We start from the raw sequence: 21,506 nt of genomic DNA, 5'->3' as shown, positions 1-21,506 counted from the left end.
GTGTACTGACCTAATTAAAGAAAGACTAGGGCAGCCTATTTCCTCCCACAACAGTTACTGTCGGGGAATATATCTTCTTCAACCACAGACCTTTTCTTTAATGTGATTAGAATATTAGTGCTCAGCTTTCAGCTAGCTAAGCAAAGAAGACAAGACATTAGCTAGCAGAGCTCATTTTTTGGCATTCTCATTCTTAATTCTTTTTTCTCCAAGCGGTCATATCTTATTTTTATGTAGACCCATGTAGACCCAGAGTAACTCCACCATCACCTGAGACTGCAGACACACTTGGATTTTGGCAGCGTCTGATCTCTGCTGCTGTTGAAGGCAAAAGACATACAAATTGATTCTTGAGTCTGGGTGACCTGCTGGGAATCTGGCTTTGTGTGTCTGTGAATCAGTGCTGCTTTGACTACCTTTGGCAATTTTTCCCCAGTATTAGGTTAAAATTTAGTGAAATTGAAAATGACAAAATGCAGTTAAACTGGGTAGGAAAACATTAAAAAATGCAATGGCAAATCTGTGTCAGAAAAAAAAAAAAAATGCCAGAAAGACATTTGTCATCTGTTGTATCAGTGTTTAATAGCCATAAACTGCAGATGACACTTGGAACATTTGGCATGCTGAAGAAGAGAAGTTACCTTTGGCAGCTGGAGTTCCACAATAATAATATAGTCAATTAGCTAGCAACATTCATTAATGAAGTTGAATGCTGTCATGCCAAAAATATTGTGCAAGACAGCACAATTATACCATGATGAGTGCCACTTGGAAAGCTGGCAATTCTGATGTTAATCAGATGTACAAAATGTTTATGTAAACAGACATAGAATAGAGTTACATATTGAAATCTTGAAGGACAAAAGGCTTTTAATTACATTAGAAACAGAGGGCCCAATTCTTACACATTAAAAATAACTTAGTTGGATGTAGAAGACCTACAGCAACTAAAAGGAAGTGTTTTTGAAAGAAATGTGTGGCCTATGGTATTGAATGCTATAGATACATAATGTTGTATCGGCCGCAGAACAAGAACCTGACACTGAGTCAGTGAGAGCTTTCCTATTGTGAATTATCATATAAATATGTTAGAAGTATCAGGTCCACATTGTGTTGTACCACAAAGAAAACTTTAAGTCAAGCCATTTTTGTAAAAGTGGTTGATCAATCAGAGCACAGACCTGGTAACCTTTAGTGACTCAATCTAGCCCACATCTTTCTCAATACGCAGTTGACAGCACAAGTGTGTAACCTAGAAAGGTCAACAGAACATCCAAGCTCACTGTCCAATGGAATATGACAGGCTGTACAACACTTCCCACCACCTGCCAAATACCTAAGACATTTAAAAGATCAAAAGCTACAATTCCAGTGTGCCAAAGGGAGACAGTGGGTATCATCATGACCTTGCAATGATAGGTCATTAAGTAACATTTCTAGATCGTCTTAGCAAGAAGAACATACACCAGGCTCCAGGGTAGGAAAAAAACTAGATTCTGCTGATCCAGATGGATAGGAATCTTCCTCCTGACCTCAATTTGGTGACTATAAAGGATGGGAAGATAGCAGTAGTAGTCATCTTTTCACTGAGATGCGCTATATTAATGTAATTCTGCCAGTGAGTTTAAAAAAAAAATGAAGTGGGAAAATGAGCTGAAGTTTACAGGATTGCTGCTATCATGCTGGGTTGACAGTGGCTACAGAACAACCCTTAAAGCATATACCATTGGAATTTATAAAGTTTTCACAGATATTATCTGGGTCTTAAGACTAAGTGACCACAAGGTTGGATCTTATAGGTGAGATAATAATCACAATTTCAGTATTTGTGTTATAAAAGCAAAGGAAATGATGTATTACTCTGAGTCTACTTGGTGGTTTCAATACTATTCGTGCTTACCAGTGTGCATATTCACGGAAACAGAGTTATTAGGACTTTATCAAGAACATGTGAAAATAAAGAAGTTCTTCAAATTCTGCTAAATTCTTTTCCACTGAGAGCATGCCCAGTGAATTACTTTTGACATTAAAATACCTTGATTTATTTAGAAATTGCAGTTGTCCACTGAAGGTAATTTGGAATTCAAGTGACAAATCCACAAACATTTGATATTTCATTTTAGGAAATAACATCTATTTTACCTCTAAAAAAGTTTTAAAAAGTAAGATTTAAGCCCACTGTAAAGTGTGTTGCATTCGCTTCATACTAAAAAAAAAAAGTCAATCAAACAACAACAAAAAACCCTCTCAATATTTGAATGCTTTTTAATGTTGCCAGTTTTAAAAATGAAACATTTTCACTGTTTAGTTAGCATTGGCTAAGATTCACATGTTATCCATGTACTTACCATACCTATATAGATATCAAAACTACTTACATAGTTCTGATAAATCAGAGCCAAACCCCTGCTAGCTGCCAATAACCTATCTTATCCAAATATCTTTGAACTTTCTAAATATGTAGTTGAAGAGGAAAGAATTAAATTGGAAAAATTAGACTTTTATGGGAATAAGACTTGTAGTCACTGAAATTCTGATTAATAAAATGTTACTGTTAAAGTTCTAATCATACTTAAAATCCAAAACACTGCTCTTAGAAGAGAAATGAGCATTTCCAATAGAGCAAGACTCTATGTGTTTGATGCAGCAGGATGGTGAATCCATTTGCTCTCTGCATTGAAAATATGCCCCACACTTGGCAGGATCAAATCTTAGCATCCCTGCTTCAGGAAAGCACTTCAAGCACAAACTTCTCGGGTTTTTTTTCCCCCTCCCCTAAAAAGTTCTTTGGTATCCACTGCACTCCGCTGGTTTTATGCCAGCAATAGTATGAAAGTGCTTAGCTGGTGAATCAGCTGAGAAACAAGGATTTTGTATGCAGTATGATCACTATGATTCTCAAAGCTGCCCAAGTCCAACAGGAATATTATTTATTTAAAGAAATTACATAGTATGTAGCAAAACTGTGTTGATCCTGTAGTCATCTCACATGGGAGCCCATGAGAATTTTGCTTGCATTAAGGTAGGAAAATCTGCAAATTGACTTAATTCTGCTTTTTTTTTTTTTAAGACTCTTGATAAACGAAAGTTTATTTTGTTTTTTTTAGTTTACTTCCTTAGTGTCTGAGCCACTCTGAAATGCACAGTTGTTTTACTAAGACATTCAAAATATACTACTTGCAAATTACTTAAAAATCTACTTATTTTTTACTCCTGGTTTATCAACTTCCCGGTCTTAGGGATATAGCTACAGATGCCAACTTAGCACTTCAGGTGTACATGGGAAAACAATTGACCGCATGAGCTGATGAAAAATCCCAAACAGAGTAATTTAGTATCACGCTTATTAGGCCTACTTAGACAGCTGAAATTATATAGCCCTGATGTCATATCAATGTGGTCCCTCATTTACATCAAACAAATATAAAGGACAGTGCTTTTTACCGATAACATTTGATTGGGTTAACATCCTCAATACAGTCATATATGAAATCATGACTTGCCTACTAAAGTTTGTATTAGCTCAGACTAATTAATGTCAAAGGGGATCATGCATTTTCTGAATGTGTTGCCAAGCAAAGTTAAAAGGAGGACATGTGAAATGCAGTGCATGGATGAATCTGGGTGTTTATCACAAAATAAAATGTAAATCTGACAAGCTGTAGACTGAAACAAATAATATCAACCTAAAAAAATGGCTGGATTGAATCTCAGGAATGGATTATAAAGAATATTAAAATGTAACTTATTCACCTGGAGTCTATTCTGTTATGAAAAGCTTTTTTTCTCTTTCTTTTTCTTTTCCTTCTTGGAAAATGGAAAGAAAAACTAATCACAATGGAAATTCAGAAAATGTTATTCTGATGCTTGTGTGTATAAGCAACACAATAGAATGTAATTGTCGATCGGTTATTCGAATAATGCCTTTTTTTGGCAATGTGTTCACTACTGGCCATTGTATGAAGCCAAGAGCAAACCTTTTATTGACTGCTCTTAGTCTTCACCTAGTGTCCTAACATTTTCTATGTACTGACTTGAGGTGATAAGAAAACAATGCATATTCTTCTTGTGTGACATTTTTCGTACTATGCTATTTCTTATTTTGTTCTGACATTTGCTTTAATTCTGCATTTTGGATAGTTACATCAGATATTAGGTTTAGAGCCCTGCTTTCATCTTTGATTCCTATGTTTAAATTGACATTATGTCAAACTGATCTGACAAATTCTATTCCTAATCACATGGGCATAATTTCAGTTTCTTCTCGAAGGAGAGAGGAGTTAGCAGCCCTGTACCTGAGAGTAGAATCTGGTGCTACATGTTCTTTTTAAAATTTAAATTAACAAAAGGGGTTAGTAAACACTAATTCCCATCTTCTGTTCATCTACCTGGCAACTTTTGTAGGTCTTTGGCAAGTGTTCAAGAATGTACTAATAATTTTGAAAGTTAAGACTGGGAACAGGGGTTTATGACCCCAAAGCTTCCGTTTTTACACATGTACAGCTCCCTGCTGCAGGCCAACACAGTCAGCTTCTCAGGGCTTCCTGGGAGAGTCTTCCCAGGCCCTTAGCCAAGGGATTTCATCACCGTGTACAGATCCAAAATACTTCCCTGGGGCTACAGTGGCAACTAAGGCAACAAGACAGAAAGTCTACACAGATGTTCTTATCCATTGAAAAAGCTCATTCTGGCTCAACTAGCAAGTAAGCAGCAGTGGTCCCTAGCAGCTGCCAGTAGCTGAAAAGGCACAGAAGAAAAGCCGCAGTTACCCGGGGACTGACCTATGCACACATTTTCATCGTCCAGCTCTGCAGAAGCATTTCTGAAGTAGCCCAGCCTGCATAACTCACAGTGCTGACCTCTAGTGTTGTGCTTACAGCTCACGCAAATGACCGTATTGAGCAGCTCGATGTAACTGCACCGGTTGGAGTGCCCGAAGCATTCACAGTCTTTCAAGGAAGAACAGAAATGTATACAAAATGTATACAGCAGCAGAGTAATAGCACATTACATGCTCAGTAAAAATGAACTATGAGAAGAAGTATGAATGAATGGCACATACATGTTAATCAATGTAACATGGACAACAGCAGATGTTTATCTGCAATGGAAGTGAGGTTTGTTTCAGGCAGGTTAGTGTGACCGACCATGGCATGACGTCGAAGGCTGGTTGCTGTTGGCAGACCTGATGGAACTGAAGCATTTGCAGTTGTAAACCTTTCAGGAGTATTGGAGGCTCAGTTTCTGCTGATAGAAATGCATGTCTTTTTTGCATATTTGAGAGGAATATAAATCAAGACATAGGAAAATCTTCCTCATATTAAAAATATTGAATATGGAGGACAAAATTGTCAAACTTCAGCATGTTTAAATCCACAATGGTTGATTAAAAGCTTTGTTCTGATATAAGTGGTGAGTATTCAAAACTACGGCTCAGGGTACTGTAACTGGTCAGCACCTTGGGAAGTGGACTGTTTTACTTCAAGACCAAATAAATCTTGAGTTTGACAATTTTGGTGAGCACCTCATAAAACAATTGAAACAGAAAAAAAAATAAGGAAGAGAAGTATTATTTAAGAGCCACTTCTGGCACACTTCTAAGGTAAGTATTAACCCATTTTTAATTCAGAGATGAAGAACAATTAAGCCAGAAAAGAGCTTGAAAACTCTGAAATGTGTATGGAATAGAAAGCATGCTTATTGCAGCCATCTGAATTGCAGCTGTCATGACAGCCTCTTTTGGGGGAAAAAAAAAAAAACCAACACCTTGTTACATATAGAACGCTACTGCCTCTTAGTATTTGATCACAAGCAATATGTGGTTTCATTCAGAAAAATAGAAATTAGGAAAGTATCAGTATCATTATACAAGGCACAGCTATGATGCGTGTAGAAAGCTTGTGTAGGTCTGACTGCTCAGCTGTGAGTCTGAGCTCAGATTAAATGCAGAAAAGGTTATTAGGGTGATCAGAGAAGTAGGGAGGCTATTTAAAAACTGAAGACTATGACAATTTGGCTTGTTTAGTCTAGGAAATTGAAGCTGGGATATCACCAGGCTATAAATACATCAAGAAGATGGTCTTCTATCATCCTAAGTGAGTATCTGTGCTAACGGACAACACTGGCACAAGACCAAAGGCATGTTAACTGGCCATTAAGACACTTCAGCTGTGAACTAGAAGATGGTATCTAGCCATTAGGGCACTGAGGTTCTCGAACACCCTTCCAATTTGTAGCAACACCACTGATGCTTTAGAGATGTAGTTTATTGAATTAGTAAAAGAGATTACAGTATGTTTCTTTGCAGTAATGGAATACTGGATGCAGTGACATGGAAGTACTTTGAGGGCTTGAAGTTAACTTAGCCTGTAATTAGACAAAGTTGTAGCAGAGAGTGTAAAATGCTAATATTTGATTTAAGTGGCAGGGCCAGGTCCCTGTGACTTTTCTAGGGTGCACTGCCGATTGTGCTGGGCACGTAATGAGCCCACAAGTTGTTGGTGTAGTGCGTCCAAAACAGTGTGTGTGCCTGTTTATATTGTTATTAAGAAACTGCTATACCAGTCCATGTTCATGAGTATGTTATGCACACAATATACTTCTTTTATATATACTTCTTTTGCCGTTGTCTGATTGAGCAGCCTGTAAATAGATTGTATATGTTCTTTTACCTACAGCACTTAGCATAACATATATATCCATCTTTAGAACTGCCTTTCTTCTGCCAGGAAATGTTATTTTAATTTACACATATATATTCAGTTAACATATGCACATTCCCATTTTCTTCAATATAATACTGCTAAAGTAATCTTCACAGTTCATGTTAGCCTGATAATTTTGATCCCCGTAACTGCTGTACAGGAAAAGACTTGGTGTACTAGTTTCAATACGCTGTCACGAGCCATAATCTGTCATATTCTATGATTCTCGGATAATCGAGTGGGGAGGAAAAGTGTTAATGTTTCTCATTTGCAAATGGTCAGTGAGATTCAGCATCTCAGCCAGCTGCCCAGCTGCATTTCTCCCCTAGCTTATCTATCTTACCTGAGTGAAAACTGCCCGTGTGGGGTAGAGGTGACAGACCTAAAAGTGGAAGCTAGCGCTATCAAACAGGACCACAATCAAAATTGTTACAGTGCTAAGTTTTAGTGTGTTGAAATTCTAAAATAAGAAAGATTGGTTGGAGATAAGCAATCTGATCCTTTTGAATCTCAGATTAAGAAGCAATTATGTAATTTCTGCTTTGACAAAGCACCTGTCTTCAGCCCCCGTTAAACGTCTTGCTTTGGTGAGAAGATAGTGTGCTGATCTGTTTGTCAGTCTTGTGGCTAAACATAAATCACACTGCAGGTGAATTCAGAGGAAACAGTAACAGGCAGCAAAATAATACTGCACTGCTACGTTACAAAAATATGCAGACTATAAGTAAGTGACAGTAAATCAGACTATGCTACCTCATCTTTTGTTTTTAAAATAGCAGAGAGAATATTTTGTGAATGAATAACTGCACTATTTCCACTCTGAAATTGTGATATGACCTTCAGTAATACTACTACAGCACATAATTGGCTATTACAAAAACACAAGAAAAATTGCTGCACATAAAATAATTCACTGCTATAGCAAAGCTTTCTCTAAGTTATGTTCTTGACTGAAGAAGTATCTAATAATTTTGAAAGGCACAGTTTGATGTACAAATATACTCTTAAACAGATTCTGAAGGCCCACTCAAGTTCAGATGTGGCTTGTCAATTTTAAGGGTAAATAATTAGACCAATTCTTGATCTCATGGCTGTCTACAACTTTCTCGTGTGGGGGAGTGGAGAGGGAGGTGCTGATTTCTTCTCTCTGATGACCTGTGATAGAATGGAATGGAATGGTTCAAGCAGCACCGGGAGAAGTTCAGACTGGATATTAGGAAAAAGGTTTTCACTGAGAAGGGGTTAGGCACTGGAACAAGTACCCCCTGGGAAGTGGGCCCCAAGCTAATTGGTGTTCAGGAAATCTTTTGACAGCTTTCTAAGATACATGTTTTAAGTCTTAGGGTGCCCTATGCATTGTCAGGAGTTGGACTCTATGATCCTTGTGGGTCCCTTCCAATACAGGTTGTTCTACAATTCTTTTGGGTACTGCTCTTTTCTAATAACTGTGCTGAAAAGCTCTAGGACTGTTGGTTTTAACACTGTCAAATGCCAGATGGTAACCGGTTTTTCCTAATTTTTGCTTTTCTTCCATTTTGTTAATGCAATAAAATGGATTTATTTTGCCTATTGCTATTGGCCTGGTCAGGGAATCGTTTATGCATTTTTCTGGGTTTATATTTATCTTAAAAAGAAAAAAAAAAAAAGCTGTGTAAAGGGTTTGCATGTTATCAAAATGAAAATATCTTCACCACTGGTTACAGGTTTCCCTGAACTACTCAGACATAACAAGTAGAATTGCATTCAGCATCATGGCATCTGGTTACCTAATACCTGTCAGTGCTGTACGGCCCTTATAGTTTATCATGTGGTTCACCCCTAGCAGTGCACAAAGACCAGAAAGTATAACTAAAGGTTTTTAAGCATACGTCTTTGGTTTAGCAGCCCAATAACTTTCATGCGTTGGCAAAGCCATGCAATCACTGAAAGAGGTGGAGGAAGAGTACCAAAATCAGGCTGAAAATGGTTTAACAAGATTGAAATACCGTGAGCTTACAGCGCTACAAAATGCTGCTTTCAATTCCAAACACTGTATGTCAGAAAATACACAGGTAACCTAGAGGTAGTTTAAAGCAGAATAACAATAAGGAGTAAACGAATTGGAAAGTAAAACCTCAAAGGAGAGGTGAAGCTAGCTAGGTGTGTTCAATGTGAAGGAAAAAGGGAGAAGAGAGAGCCATGTTAGATTTGCTAATTATCTTTGGATGATTCAGGGATTGTCAAATTCCTGTCCAGCTCACAGAAGAACTGACTGTATGAGCCTTTAAAGATGATATTCAGTGCACTGATTCTGTTGTGTCAACCCTGATCCTATTGCATAAAGCATAAAATTACATATTGAAGGATGCTCATGTAAAGGTTGAATATGTCTTTCTATAAATTGAATACTCTGTTGCCTCCTCTCCATTGTAGTGCTACACATTTACATCTTCAGTATGATATACTGTTGTGCTATCAGTCAGGACTAGGTTCAGCTCAAGCTTCTGCTGGGACCAGTAAAACATGAAACATCATCACATGAAACAGTGGTAGACACACATGGAAGGGAAGCACAATTTTAAAACTAAAACTGGTAATGCACGAGACAGCAATCAGTGTCGTTTTCTAATTAAAATCACAAAGAGTATTTCAAGAAAAGTACATTCAGAAATCATTAAAATCTGTTTTTCATTGTCCGGGAACTCTCGTTTCCTCCTCTATACTCTGACAAAGGACAAACAGGAGATTTTCTTGTGACCTTAGAAATGACCTGCTTCAAACCAAACAGTTGTCGTGATCTTATCAAATGGGTCAAACTAAGTTCAAACACTTGTTGATATCTCTAGTCCTTCGTGATGTGTGTTTCATAAATAAGGAGATATTCACAAATAGCTACAGAAAGACAAAACATGTTTATATGTACTCTTTATAGATAAATTGATGAGGAAAACCAATGAGAATATCTCAAGAGTTCAGATTGAATGATAAATATGCAAATGAAATAGGTTGCCTGTATGCCACTGAGATAATATTGGCATCCTCCGTTGTGCCCATATAATGCCATTATTTTGATAAAACACTGAAACATCAGTACAAAATGTAATGCCTACACTTTCAATTTGGACATTGTTACAATAAAATGAAGATGTAAGGCACACTTACAATGCATTAAAAGACATAACTACATATTAAACTCCATGGCACTTACAGATACTTTTTGATGATATGGACAATTGACTTTTTTATGTATTGCTTCCCCTCAACTAATCATTTTCTTTCCCTTTTTTTATGATTTATGCAGAGGGGTGAGGAAAACAAATCTCTAGCAAACATTTCATTTCTAGGCAACAGTCTGAATGGTCATATTCTAATATTTAATTAATTTAAAATAAGTGCCACGTCACCTTATATGTCAGCAGTGACTCTGTAAAAAGCATAACTATTTCTTCTGTGTATGCCTTATGTTTATGGGACTTAATGTTTCTGCTGTCAATGAAGATGCCTCACCAGAAAAGCTGATGGGTTCACTTCACAGATATTCCAGATTCATACAGTGCAATGTTTTCACAACACATAGCACTATGAAATCACTGTATGAATCCAAGAATTCCTACCTCTCTTGTGGTTTGCAACTTGAACAGAAGAAACAGTTGTCATAGATAATTTGGGAGCAACTGGATAGGTAATAAAATGAACATTAAATTAGAAAAGATTTTCATATAGGAATAAATCAGAAGATTAAAATAAACTTCTTTATTTTGTTTCTTTACCATGTTAAATTAACTTTAATAATGGCTACTGTTTTGTAAGGAAACCATGAAACTTACTGAAAATCTGTTACAGACTACCAACTGTTGAGTCATTTGAACTGTAATATCCAAGAAAAAGGGAAAGTAATTCACATATGCACACTGCCAATTTTGTGTTAGATGTTATATGATAACTTGTACTAGTTCATGACCAATGACTATAAGGCAACCAGTGTGCTCTACAAAGGGTTTTCTGAAATTTACTTACATATATACTATGGCCTATAAGCATAAACAAATAAAACATGATAAAATGATATTGGATATTATAAGATTTTTTGTAATTGTTCTCATTATACACTATAATTAACAAATGTTTAATTTACAGTAAATGTATAACAGTGTAACAATGCACTGCAAGCATATAATCTAAACAGAAATGCTTTCAAGTTTTTGTGTTTTGTGTTCCATAACAAAATATCAAAAATAATTCTACTAAAGCTGGCTCTTATTTACTGGGGAAGAAACAATGAGTAATCTTGTGTTGCTCAAGATGTATTGTGCAGTGAAGTTAGGTTTTAGATTACAAGCAGTATAAATGATTAAGCAATGAAATCCATTGTGAATAAGGTAGGCTAATCCTTATAGAGAGCAGAGGAGCAGACATTAACCTGTATTTTTTTGTTTGTTTAAAGAACACATGCAAAAACTTGGAAAATAGAATGTGGGCTAAATTAAATTATTAGAATAATGTCATATAATCAGGGATATTTAATTCCAAATATATGTGAATAATATGAAATGAAGTACATTGCTAATCCTTATAGAGAGCACACATCAACTGTGATTTTCTGTTTGTTTTGGGTGGAGCATGTAGAAGCTTGCACATGTAACACATTATGTTTTATACATATATTTGTGCATCTCCATTTGGTCACTGTGATCAAGGGATAGAACTACAGCCATTCTAAGATAATTTCCCTACAGAATCCTTTTTTTTTTTTTTTTTTGTTTAGTTTAGTAGCTGTTTTCTATATCAACTTTTAATTAATTTCTTTCACCATCTATACATGCTATAGGCCAGAAAAGACATGAATCGTCAGAGCAAGCTGCTGGCCAAATTTCTGCAGGGTTTTCTAGGGAGTAAATGGACATTATATTTTTACATTGACTGATCATTATGAAATGTGTAGCACAGCTGAACAAAACCTCAAATAACAAAGCATATTGCTTTTACTTTATTACTCATCTCAAAAAGTCGTTCTGTCACTTTCAGCGCTAATCATCATGCCAAAGTCTAGGAGTAATTTTTTTGTGTGGAACTTGAATTGCAGAGAACAGTCTATTCTGTAGAGATCATGCTTACAGGCTGAATGGCATACAAGCTGAGAATTCCCAGCTCACTTGGGAAAAGAAAGTGGAAACAAAATATTAATAAATGGGTTTAAAGAAGACAATTGCAATCTTTCTTGCTCAAAAATCTGAAAACTTACTCATAATACAGACTGTGCTGTTTATACAAGTCATAGAACATTATCTAGGGACTTCCGTACAACTTAATGTGTATCAGTACTTATAACCTGTGTGTCTACATTTCCAGACTTTACATGGCCATGTGCATGATCTTGTTGTTGGAAGATGCCCAATTCAGGTAAGGTTTGTTTTATGGTTGAACTCCGTAGATATTTTCTCACAGAATATCATTACTCAGCACTAAAAAAAAAAATGAGTCGCGTTACCATTGTTACTATTTTTGCTGCCATGCTGGGACTCTTTGAAAGAAATTTGGGAAATTTTACACCACTAGGAATTTTACAGCATCCTACCTTGATTTGGTTTAGAAACCTCAAGAGAAGAAATATTCGGCCATATCCTATCAAACTTTGGAGGATCTGCATGCATCAGGAAAAATCAGGTTTTGTTATTTGCATTTCTGATATATTGTTCTAAACAGGCAAGCATATGGACAAAGACATAGACTACAAACATCCATTACTGAACTATTCTAGGTTGCACTTGAACAGTACATGACTCCACACTGAACAAGAAAACAAGCAATTGATGACTCCCAAAACACCAAATGGACATAAAATACTGTGCATAACAATTTATCTTCTATGGTCCAAAATATCATTGTTCATCATGAGAAGATATTCAAGACCAGTGTATGTGGTTCTAACACATGGAACAGAATAGAAGTGTATTCTTTTAATCTGCTCTGTAGAGATAAAATGACAATATCAGACAGATATAGATTTCTCACCAAAGACACATATCTTACCATTGCATCCCGTTTTAGGGCCTTTTGAGTGAATTACATTTCTGTTATCAGAAGAAATATATTTTCCAGTAGAGTGAACCTTTTCTTTGGTTTCACATTTTTTGTGTGTTGTATCTATTTCATATTACACCTACTGATATGTTTCACAGCTAGATTATTTTTTTGTGAAAACACAAAATGTCTAAGTATCGTAAAGGCCCTAAAGCCATGTCACCTACATATAGAGGCATTTTGTCTCTCATCAAAGGCATAAGATATGTCTCTTTAGAGCTTCATTTCCTTTAGTCAGTGTGTTTTCGAGTTGAGGTTGGGTGGAATGATTACACTTAATGGTGCTGGCTGCTGGAGCTGAGAGCAAGTAAGGAGGTGAGCTGGTGGTGGAGGGGGAGAAAACTTTTCTCTGGAGCCTGATGTGGGACATGGTCTTTATATTCTGTTTCTTTTTTTTTTTTTCTGTTCTCTTTGATCATTGACAGCTTCCATCTGCCTAGCTTTGGGCACCAGATTTGGACAACACTTTTATCTTCTGTGAGTACTGCAGCTGTTCTTTTCTGAGCTTAATGGAATTTTCCTTAATGATCGCATTAGCCTACACAGCAGTTGATATAGATGGGTAAAGGGGTATTTATTTCTGCATACAAGGGTGGTAAGTAGATTGCAGTTGTCACATCTTTTTGGTATCAAAGATCTAGGCTGATAGGTCATTTTGAAGATAGTGTTTTAATGGTATATCAGTCTTAGTGGAAGACTTAGAGGGAAGCTAAGACAAAAAGACTGGGGCTTCAACCACCTGATCTAGTAGGAGGATGTGATCTTTTTCTACTGCATCTTCTGACCAGTTTGTCAAAGGTGAAGGGAAACTGGCTGGGTGTGAATGGATGTCCCAAAAGTTTCCCTGTGTAGAGAACAATTCTAAGAAAGCATGATGGCTTGCACTCTGCTATTTACTGTTAGGTAGTCTTCTGAAATTGAATCAGTTAATATTTGATCTAAATATTTCATTACATCATATTCTTGCATTTTTTGTTTTTTTTTCCTTATTAGTCAAGATAATGCCTGTAAGGAAAACAGAGCTGATTTGGTAGATTCTCAAACAGTCTTAAGTCTTGATTGAAAACAACCTGCGTCTGCTAATCAGATCCACCAATTCACACACATAGGAAGTGCAAGCACAGTAGTCAGTGCACAACAAAAGCTATCTAAAAGCCTTTCTGAAGTGGCATGATAACCATAGCACTCAGCTTGACTATAATTCTATGCACCTGTGACTACCTCCCTCCTCCTGAAACACTGATTGACTTGTTATGGTAAAGAAGTTTGAAATAGATAAGAAAAAAATATTTGAACAGTTAATTCACTGGTAAAGTTTTGGTTAAGTTTCAGGAATGCTTAGGCTTGGTTTAAGTGTTTGAATGGACTGGACGTTAGAGAATATGTATGAAAATCAGGAGCTAGAAAGGAAAAGCAATCTTTATTGATTACATTATCTAAAATGACCTAGGTAGTACCAGAAATAAAAATAACAATATCAAAGCTTTGTAATGCCTTAGGACTAACCCTCTGAAATACCTGTTACTTAATAAACTGTAGGTCCTATATATGAAATCATATAAATTCTTACTCTGATAATGATTTCCCCCGGGAATCTCTTGTCTCATCCAAATAAAATCATTACTTGTATGACAGAAGATAAGCGTTACATGTTTCTAAGTAATCCTATAAATTCTATAGATCTGTGATTCTTTTAGCAAACTGACTTGAAATGGAGATTGTGACTTGCTAAAATAATGAAAACTTCCCTGACCTTTTAAATTGGACTATATTGAGCTGTGTTTCTTAATGGGCATACAAAACAGATGAGCATATATACTGTGCGTGAGGATTAACAATTAAGAGTTATTATTGGTTATTATTACTAGTTATTAGTGTTAATTGTAACCATCTTAGAAGGGACTTCTGGAGGTCATTTGTTACCCTCTGTGCTCACAGCAAGGTCAACTTCAAATGTTGTTGTTCAAGGTCAGATCAAGAAATCATCTGCTGTCTTTAGTAGCTCTGGGCTGCTTGGTAATGTGATTAATGCTCCAGGAGACTTAATGCTTCTTTTACTCACTCTTAAAAATATACGTATATCTTTGGTAAAGAGAAGGTTTTTTTCTTATGTCCTTACTTGTGAAATGTATTATCACCAAGATTACATATTTCCTGATAAAGGTCTTTCTACTTATCTTTCTAGCTTCCTCTTTCCCTCCTTGAATATGACATTAAATGCTTTATCTAAAAACATATGTGAGAATTCCAAGTCAGAGAATATTGACTGTCATACCCACAAGTATATTGGAGCAGATGAGTCATCCTTTGAACAGACATCAGTAACATTCATTTAGAAGCTAGTTACTCTTTTATTGCAACTTGCGAAAATATTTCTAGTCCTAAGTGATCACCTCAAAGCGTTTTTTATAGAGAAGTTTACTAGATAAACTATACAAATCCAGAACATTTTGTCTGTGTGCTCCTTTCTGTAATTGGAGTCCTTCTTTTCCTGAATAATTAATGTTGGCCTAGGAATTCTAGAAGAAACACTAGATAAATCTAGGATACTACTCTAGTATGAAACGTGCTTCTAAAAATAGATTTGTTAGTGCATTGTTTAAAAGTAAAGGTACCATAGATGCTTTAAATCGTAAAGGTACGTGAGGTAAATGAATGAGCAGAAAATCAAGACACGACATTTTAAATTTGCATTGGAAATTTCTGCATTTTTAATTCCTGTTGTTTGAAAGCCAACTCTTGAAAAAGAATCTTACTTTTGTGGAGAAAGGAAAAGCTGACGATTGCAAATATACTAGGTGTATGATCGTTTCCTCTGTCCACTCCTTTCCACCCTCCCCCCCTTCCCCAAGTCTTCTGGATATATAAAGATATTAAACAAAGAAAATACATTTCATGTATTCCCTGCAACTGCAATCTGCACCACATGCCACATCATGGTTTTGAATTAGGGAAATAACAGAAATGAAACAGGTCATTTCAGACTAATTCCAACCAGACAGCTGCACATGACAAAACTTGTCATTTTGTTGGCAGAAATTAATCAGCACTTTGTTGGTTTCTCACTTCAACTGAATACTGAGCTGGCAGTAAAATTAAAATGTACTTCCACTGAGAGGGACTATCCTTGCTCAGGAGTGAAGAACAAGGGCAGGTGATGGAGCATATGAAGACTACATTGCTGCCTGGGCATCTGCACTTTGTATACTTTCATCTCCTAAAATGTTTAAGCTGACTTGTCCACAAACAGTGCGTTTGCTAAAAATTACTCATAGTAAATCAGTAAGTCTTAAGTAATGCTCACTCTAATGCCAGACAAAGAGCGCTTGTGTTGACTACTATCATTACTTATTTACATTATAAAAAATCTTAGTGAGGGAGACTAGTTATGTTTGAGTTTAGTCTCCTAAAATTTTGGCTTAGAACACATAAAAGTATTAAAATTAATAAATGCTAGTTTAGTGATTCCAGTAGAAGGTGTTGACAACTGGCCTTGCCACTGCCTGTTTTAAACAATGACTAACTGAGAGTAAGGATGGTTTCTTCTAGAACCTAGGCATCTGCTGAGCACAGTGGTAGATCTATGACAGTGGTTTTAGGTTTAATATTAAACAAAAAAAGATTGAGAATAATTAAAAATAATGTTCACTCAGACCAATGGCAGCGGAGATTTTGTAACTGTTGGAATAACTGAATATTTGTACCAGATGATGTACCATCACTTCTTGCAAAGATCACGTGATGATTATTACACAGTTTCTAGGTCTGTTTGAAGCCATGATAATGTACCTCATGAAAAAAATTATTTCGGCAGTTTATTAATACGGAAAATTAATCTCCTGAAATGGGAAGAAATGCCAATAAAAGGTTGTTATGATTTTATTAAGTCTTAAAAAAAAATTCTGGGCCAATTTTAGGCAATCTTTTTGGAGCAATATAGGAAGTTTCATACCTGTTCCCTTGAAGAAAGGAGAATTCTGCATAAATGTGAAGATGTGGTTGTTTTATGGCAGCTCCTCAGCCATAACATCTTTTACAACTGTTGGAAGAATTTAAATGCAATTAGTTTTTTATGTGTCCAGTTGTTGTCTTAGAGTAAAAGAAAGTGATCTTTTTAGAGGCTTTAAAAATCCAGTGATCCAGTTCTGGAAATTTTTGGAGCTGCTCTCCGAAAAAATCCACTGCTTTTAACTAAGGTATAAGATAGTTATTCTTCCACTAATGAGATTGGAAGGACGATTCTTCAATTGTAAGTATTTACAGTATTTGCAAAAATATTTGCAAAATATTTGCAAAAGTATTTTTTATTTTGATTTGTTCTGCTTTTATCCTACAGTGGTGCTGGAATTCACTGGTGGACTGAGACTACTGTATTGTCATTCACAACTGATGAAGAACAGGTAATTGAAATCAAGACCTATTTTAAAAATCAGAATGCTGATTTCAAGACTGACTCTTCTCTATACTCCAAGAAATAAATGGACTTCATATCTAGGGGACAAAAAAAAAGACGAGAGGGGAAAAAAAGACAGAAGTGCTTTTTTTTCCCTCAGTGTTTTTCCCCCAAGCTTTAAAAATGTTGTATTTTTAAATATCTTCATAGATCTTGTCTTTTCTCCATAAAACTTTCTGAGTAACTGCATCTAAATTTGCATGTTGCAAATGCAACATTTTTTCTGCAGGTAACATAATTCATCTCAAAATGTTGCTTTATATAGTGTCTCTGCATTATCCTATCACTCAGCGATTTGTTAACAGCTAAAACAAAATTAATAGGAACTGAATAGTCTCTTCAATATTACAGCAAATTAAAAAAAAAAAAAAAGTCCTGAAAAGACTTATGTACTACTGATTGTAATTAATCCTAGATGATGAAGATACTTCAGGATGAAGGATGAGAAACAATACAGAACTGCCACTGGCCACATCTACTGTATTGGAGAGAAAGGCTCTTCTTATCTGTTAAAATTGGTGGATCTGGCAAATCAAGCAAACTAAAACAAAAACTCTCCCAAATTCCAGCCCAGCAGTTTATCAGTGCTTTCTTGAGGAGTACACTAGAAATCATGCCACAAATAGTGGGATTCTGTTCAGCACTGGAGTCAGTGAAGGGACTCTACTTAGTGAACTTCAGGAATGGAATCCTAGTTATATGGAAGAAGAATGGTGTTCTTCAGGATCCTATCAGGTAAATAAACTCACAATTTCTTTGATTTAGAATGTTCAGTTTACTTTCAGATCTGGTATTCAAATGAATGCGTTATACCACAAAGGCTATTGGTATCTATTTTTTTCGCCCCCCCTCCCCAGCTTCATAAAGTTTTAATTTCATAGAAAGCTTAATTGTTAAACTTGAAGTGAAAAATTCTGGATTCTTGCAGTTATTAGAGTAACAGAGGGAAAGCAAATACTGTCTTCGTATAACTGCTTTTTCAGATAAGGTGATTGCCTTAGACTAGGTGTCTGATTAACAGTATTGTTTATTAAAAAGTCAGATGTCATTAAAACTGAATTGAAATGGGAATACTTTGCTAATATATCCAAAACAATATACTTACAATCTGAAAACTATTTAAATGTTTTGAAGGAGATAAACATCTTCATGGTCTCTTAACTATTCAGTTCTCTCTGTAAAACTTGCCCTCAAATAATTATAAAGAATTACAGCCTAATTATGCATATTTATATCCGACTGACATATGTGGGTGTTACATATATAATCTAGTCCAGAGCTTGGCACTGTAATGACTTGATCCCACTGTAAGTTTAGTGACAGAAGTTCTTGATTGGTGCAAGGGGATGAAATCAGGTTCAAAATACTTCCAGTGTGGTTTAAAAAAAAATAAGATTTCTAGTGTTTGCTCTCACAACTTTATAATATTTATATTTCCCACTTCAAAACTTCACAGTAAATATTCAAAACAATTAAAGTTACACTCATCCTAACACTGTTTTAAATGCAGAAAGATATCCACCAGATCTTTCAAGGTTAAGAAACCAATAAAATAAGAGTGCCCATTCAAGGTTTATTTTATTTTATGTCTTATATTCCTTCTCATTCCAAAGAAAGCTCTCTTAATTTGAGGTTGGCTATAAAGAACAACAAAAATATAGGGAACAAAGCAGAGAATACCATTTGAATATCTTGATTCCACCTTGCACTTGGCTGCACGGTCTGTCTCTAAACTCTGACTCATCTGCCACCAGCAGGCTTTAAGGTGATAATCACCCACGCAGAGCTATTTGCACATCATGTCTATCTTATCCTGTATCTAATTATACCCTTTATAACAAACTGTTTAGCATAATTAGTGGTGTTATGCTTTACAGGAATAAAGATAGAAACTATAGGTTAAAAGATTCAGGTTTCTGAAGGCATACGTGTACAAACTAGTAATTTTTGTATGTGGTCACAACAACAAATATTTTGATGCACTGGTCTATGTAAAATTATACAATGATTATTTTAGCAAGAAAAGTAATGCAGTTTTCAGAATGTTAAAGTACTATATGTAAGCATTGCTGATCATAAATCTTAGAACTATGAACTGGTTTTGGGACTCATTAATTGCTAATGCTCTCACCAGATATCTTTGCAGATATGGCTGAAAATGCTGAAAGGGACAGCGTTGGAATCAAGAATGCTGGAAGTGATTGAAAACCTATTATTCAACTGATAAGACAGCAACAGGTACAAATGACCTTAATGGGAAAGCTCGGATTTATTTATTTATTTTCTAGATGATCAGAAAGGATGTTTACTTAATGACCACTCTTTCTTTGTGCTCAAACTAATGATGAGCCGCTTTAATACAAGATCACTGAGTTATAAAAGGAATAGAGAATGATGCGTATATGTGCACACAGTTAAATACATCTTAGTTTTCTTTGGGGATGCTTTCATTCGGGTCTTCAGTGTGTTTAATGAACACTGGTTGCAGTGGCACCTGATTTGTTTGCCGGCAGTTTGGTTTACATTCATTCCCTCCCTCCTGCCCCCTTCTTATGTACCTGAAAAAGCTTGAAGAACACAAAACCCAGTGCCCCCATAGTAGTGTTTGCTGTCAGGCAAAATAAAACCCAAGTGGTATCTCCTGAAAATAAACTCTTGTCCCCAGCTGGGGAGGAACTCTGCTGATTTGAACACAAGCATAGCATAGACAAAAGAAGAAATAATGCAGAATCCATTAAAGCAGCCACAGCTAATGAATCTTTTTCGGTTTTTTGTATTAATTGTACTTCTGTTAAATTCATAGAGACAAGAATATATTTATGGGTTCTATCCTTGTTTAACTGATAATTCTGCTATTTCTATCCTATAGTAAAGACGCTCAGAACATTGTGCAAGTAGAGCTATTTTTCCCCTGAGCTATTTAAGAAGAAAAGCATGGAAAAAAAAAACAAGCAGAGTATCAGTGTTTACTTATGCTCATGAAGAAATGTTCATGCTTCATCCTTTCCAGGTAAATAAATAAATTTGTTGAATTCTACCACATATTATTCCAAGATATTTGCAGCACATTTAAGATAAAGCATAAGCTTGCACTAATTCTTCAATTTCCTATGGAATGTTAAACAGATTTTTCTCCATTTTTAATAGATAAACAGTACTAATCAACCCAGTGTGAAACAAAAGAGGTCAACATTGCATCCTTTCAGGTCACCATTGCTTAAATGTAATTGAGTTTCCCTATTAAGTTTTCAAAGGCCAACATCTGCTGATGCTCAGAAATGGTAGATGTGGTGACAAACGCTGTATGGAGCGTGAAGTGAAAACACAACTATATAGTCCATGCAACACGGTACTAAGGAAATATAGCACAACCATACTCCAAAGACCTATTTTCCCATTCATCCCATGTCTGTTATTAATGGCAGGATATTCCTGATAACACCGATATAAACTTACTCTTCTCTTCCACTTAGTTCATTTTTTTTTTGTTATAAAATATATGTATAAACACATGGTTTTTAAAATAGCATATCACTATCCATTTCCAGTCATGAAAATGTCAAAGGAGATATCGAAGCAGGAAAATTACATTATTCAAATTGAAGGCTTTCAGTTGCAGATTATTGTCATTGATGCTGCTTCAGTATTTAAAGCTACAAAACAGATGCCATGGCATTCAGCTGTTAACACTATTCTTATTTACAAGGAGGCTAGTTTTGATGATATTTAGCTTGCTGCCTAGGGTTTAACAAATCAGTGCTATTCATGAGCTTCCGTAAACTGAGCTGATTTATAAATTGACAGACCTGACTATGCATCCTAAGAAGTGAGGCAGCTTTATCCAAATTATTAGAAGCTTTTCAGCTGAATATCAGGTATAGCGAATTGTATTTTACTACGGTGATATTTTATCATTGTGATAGTCCTGCATCACATAGAAGTTGTGTCTAAAGTCTCTGCAAAGCTGAGGCTGTGGGGAATATTCTTTCAGTGAGCCACAGCATTATAGATTTCTAGCCCTGCACTCTCTTTGTAAGCAGCTGACATGCCCTGACTGTGTGCACTTGTCTGCTGTGGAACTCAGCTGAGACTCAGAGCTCGGTTAGTGTGTTCTTCCTCTGTTTAAGTGTTCTCACATGATTAATCGGCTGCTTCTTTGATATGCTAGTTCTTTACATTACAGCATTATGATTTTGTCATAGTTCTGGTGTAATATTTTGACGCTTTATATCCATACAGAAAAGCAGGATTATTTTTACATGGAGCACAGTTCTATTTATTCTGCGCAG

General features: G+C 35.8%; 1 protein-coding gene across 5 annotated transcripts in view; it reads right to left on the bottom strand.

Moving 5' to 3' along the window:
• NTNG1 (netrin G1) overlaps window positions 1-21,506 on the bottom strand; it is a 153,261-nt gene that overhangs the window by 24,964 nt on the left and 106,791 nt on the right. For 2 of the 5 annotated variants that reach the window (XM_021404542.1, XM_021404544.1), the window contains exon 6: window positions 12,259-12,324. The exons of 2 other annotated variants lie outside the window; for them this stretch is intronic. In XM_021404542.1, coding sequence (XP_021260217.1) covers window positions 12,259-12,324 — 66 coding nt within the window. Of the gene's footprint in view, window positions 1-4,781; window positions 4,950-10,297; window positions 10,358-12,258; window positions 12,325-21,506 lie in introns of all 5 variants that reach the window. One more of the 5 variants, XM_021404546.1, reaches the window with a different exon arrangement.

Source organism: Numida meleagris, chromosome 7 (assembly GCF_002078875.1).
Source record: "Numida meleagris isolate 19003 breed g44 Domestic line chromosome 7, NumMel1.0, whole genome shotgun sequence".
Classification (NCBI taxonomy): Eukaryota; Metazoa; Chordata; class Aves; order Galliformes; family Numididae; genus Numida; species Numida meleagris.
The sequence above is the reverse complement of the archived record's forward strand: the minus strand, read 5'-3'. Positions and strand labels throughout refer to the sequence as shown.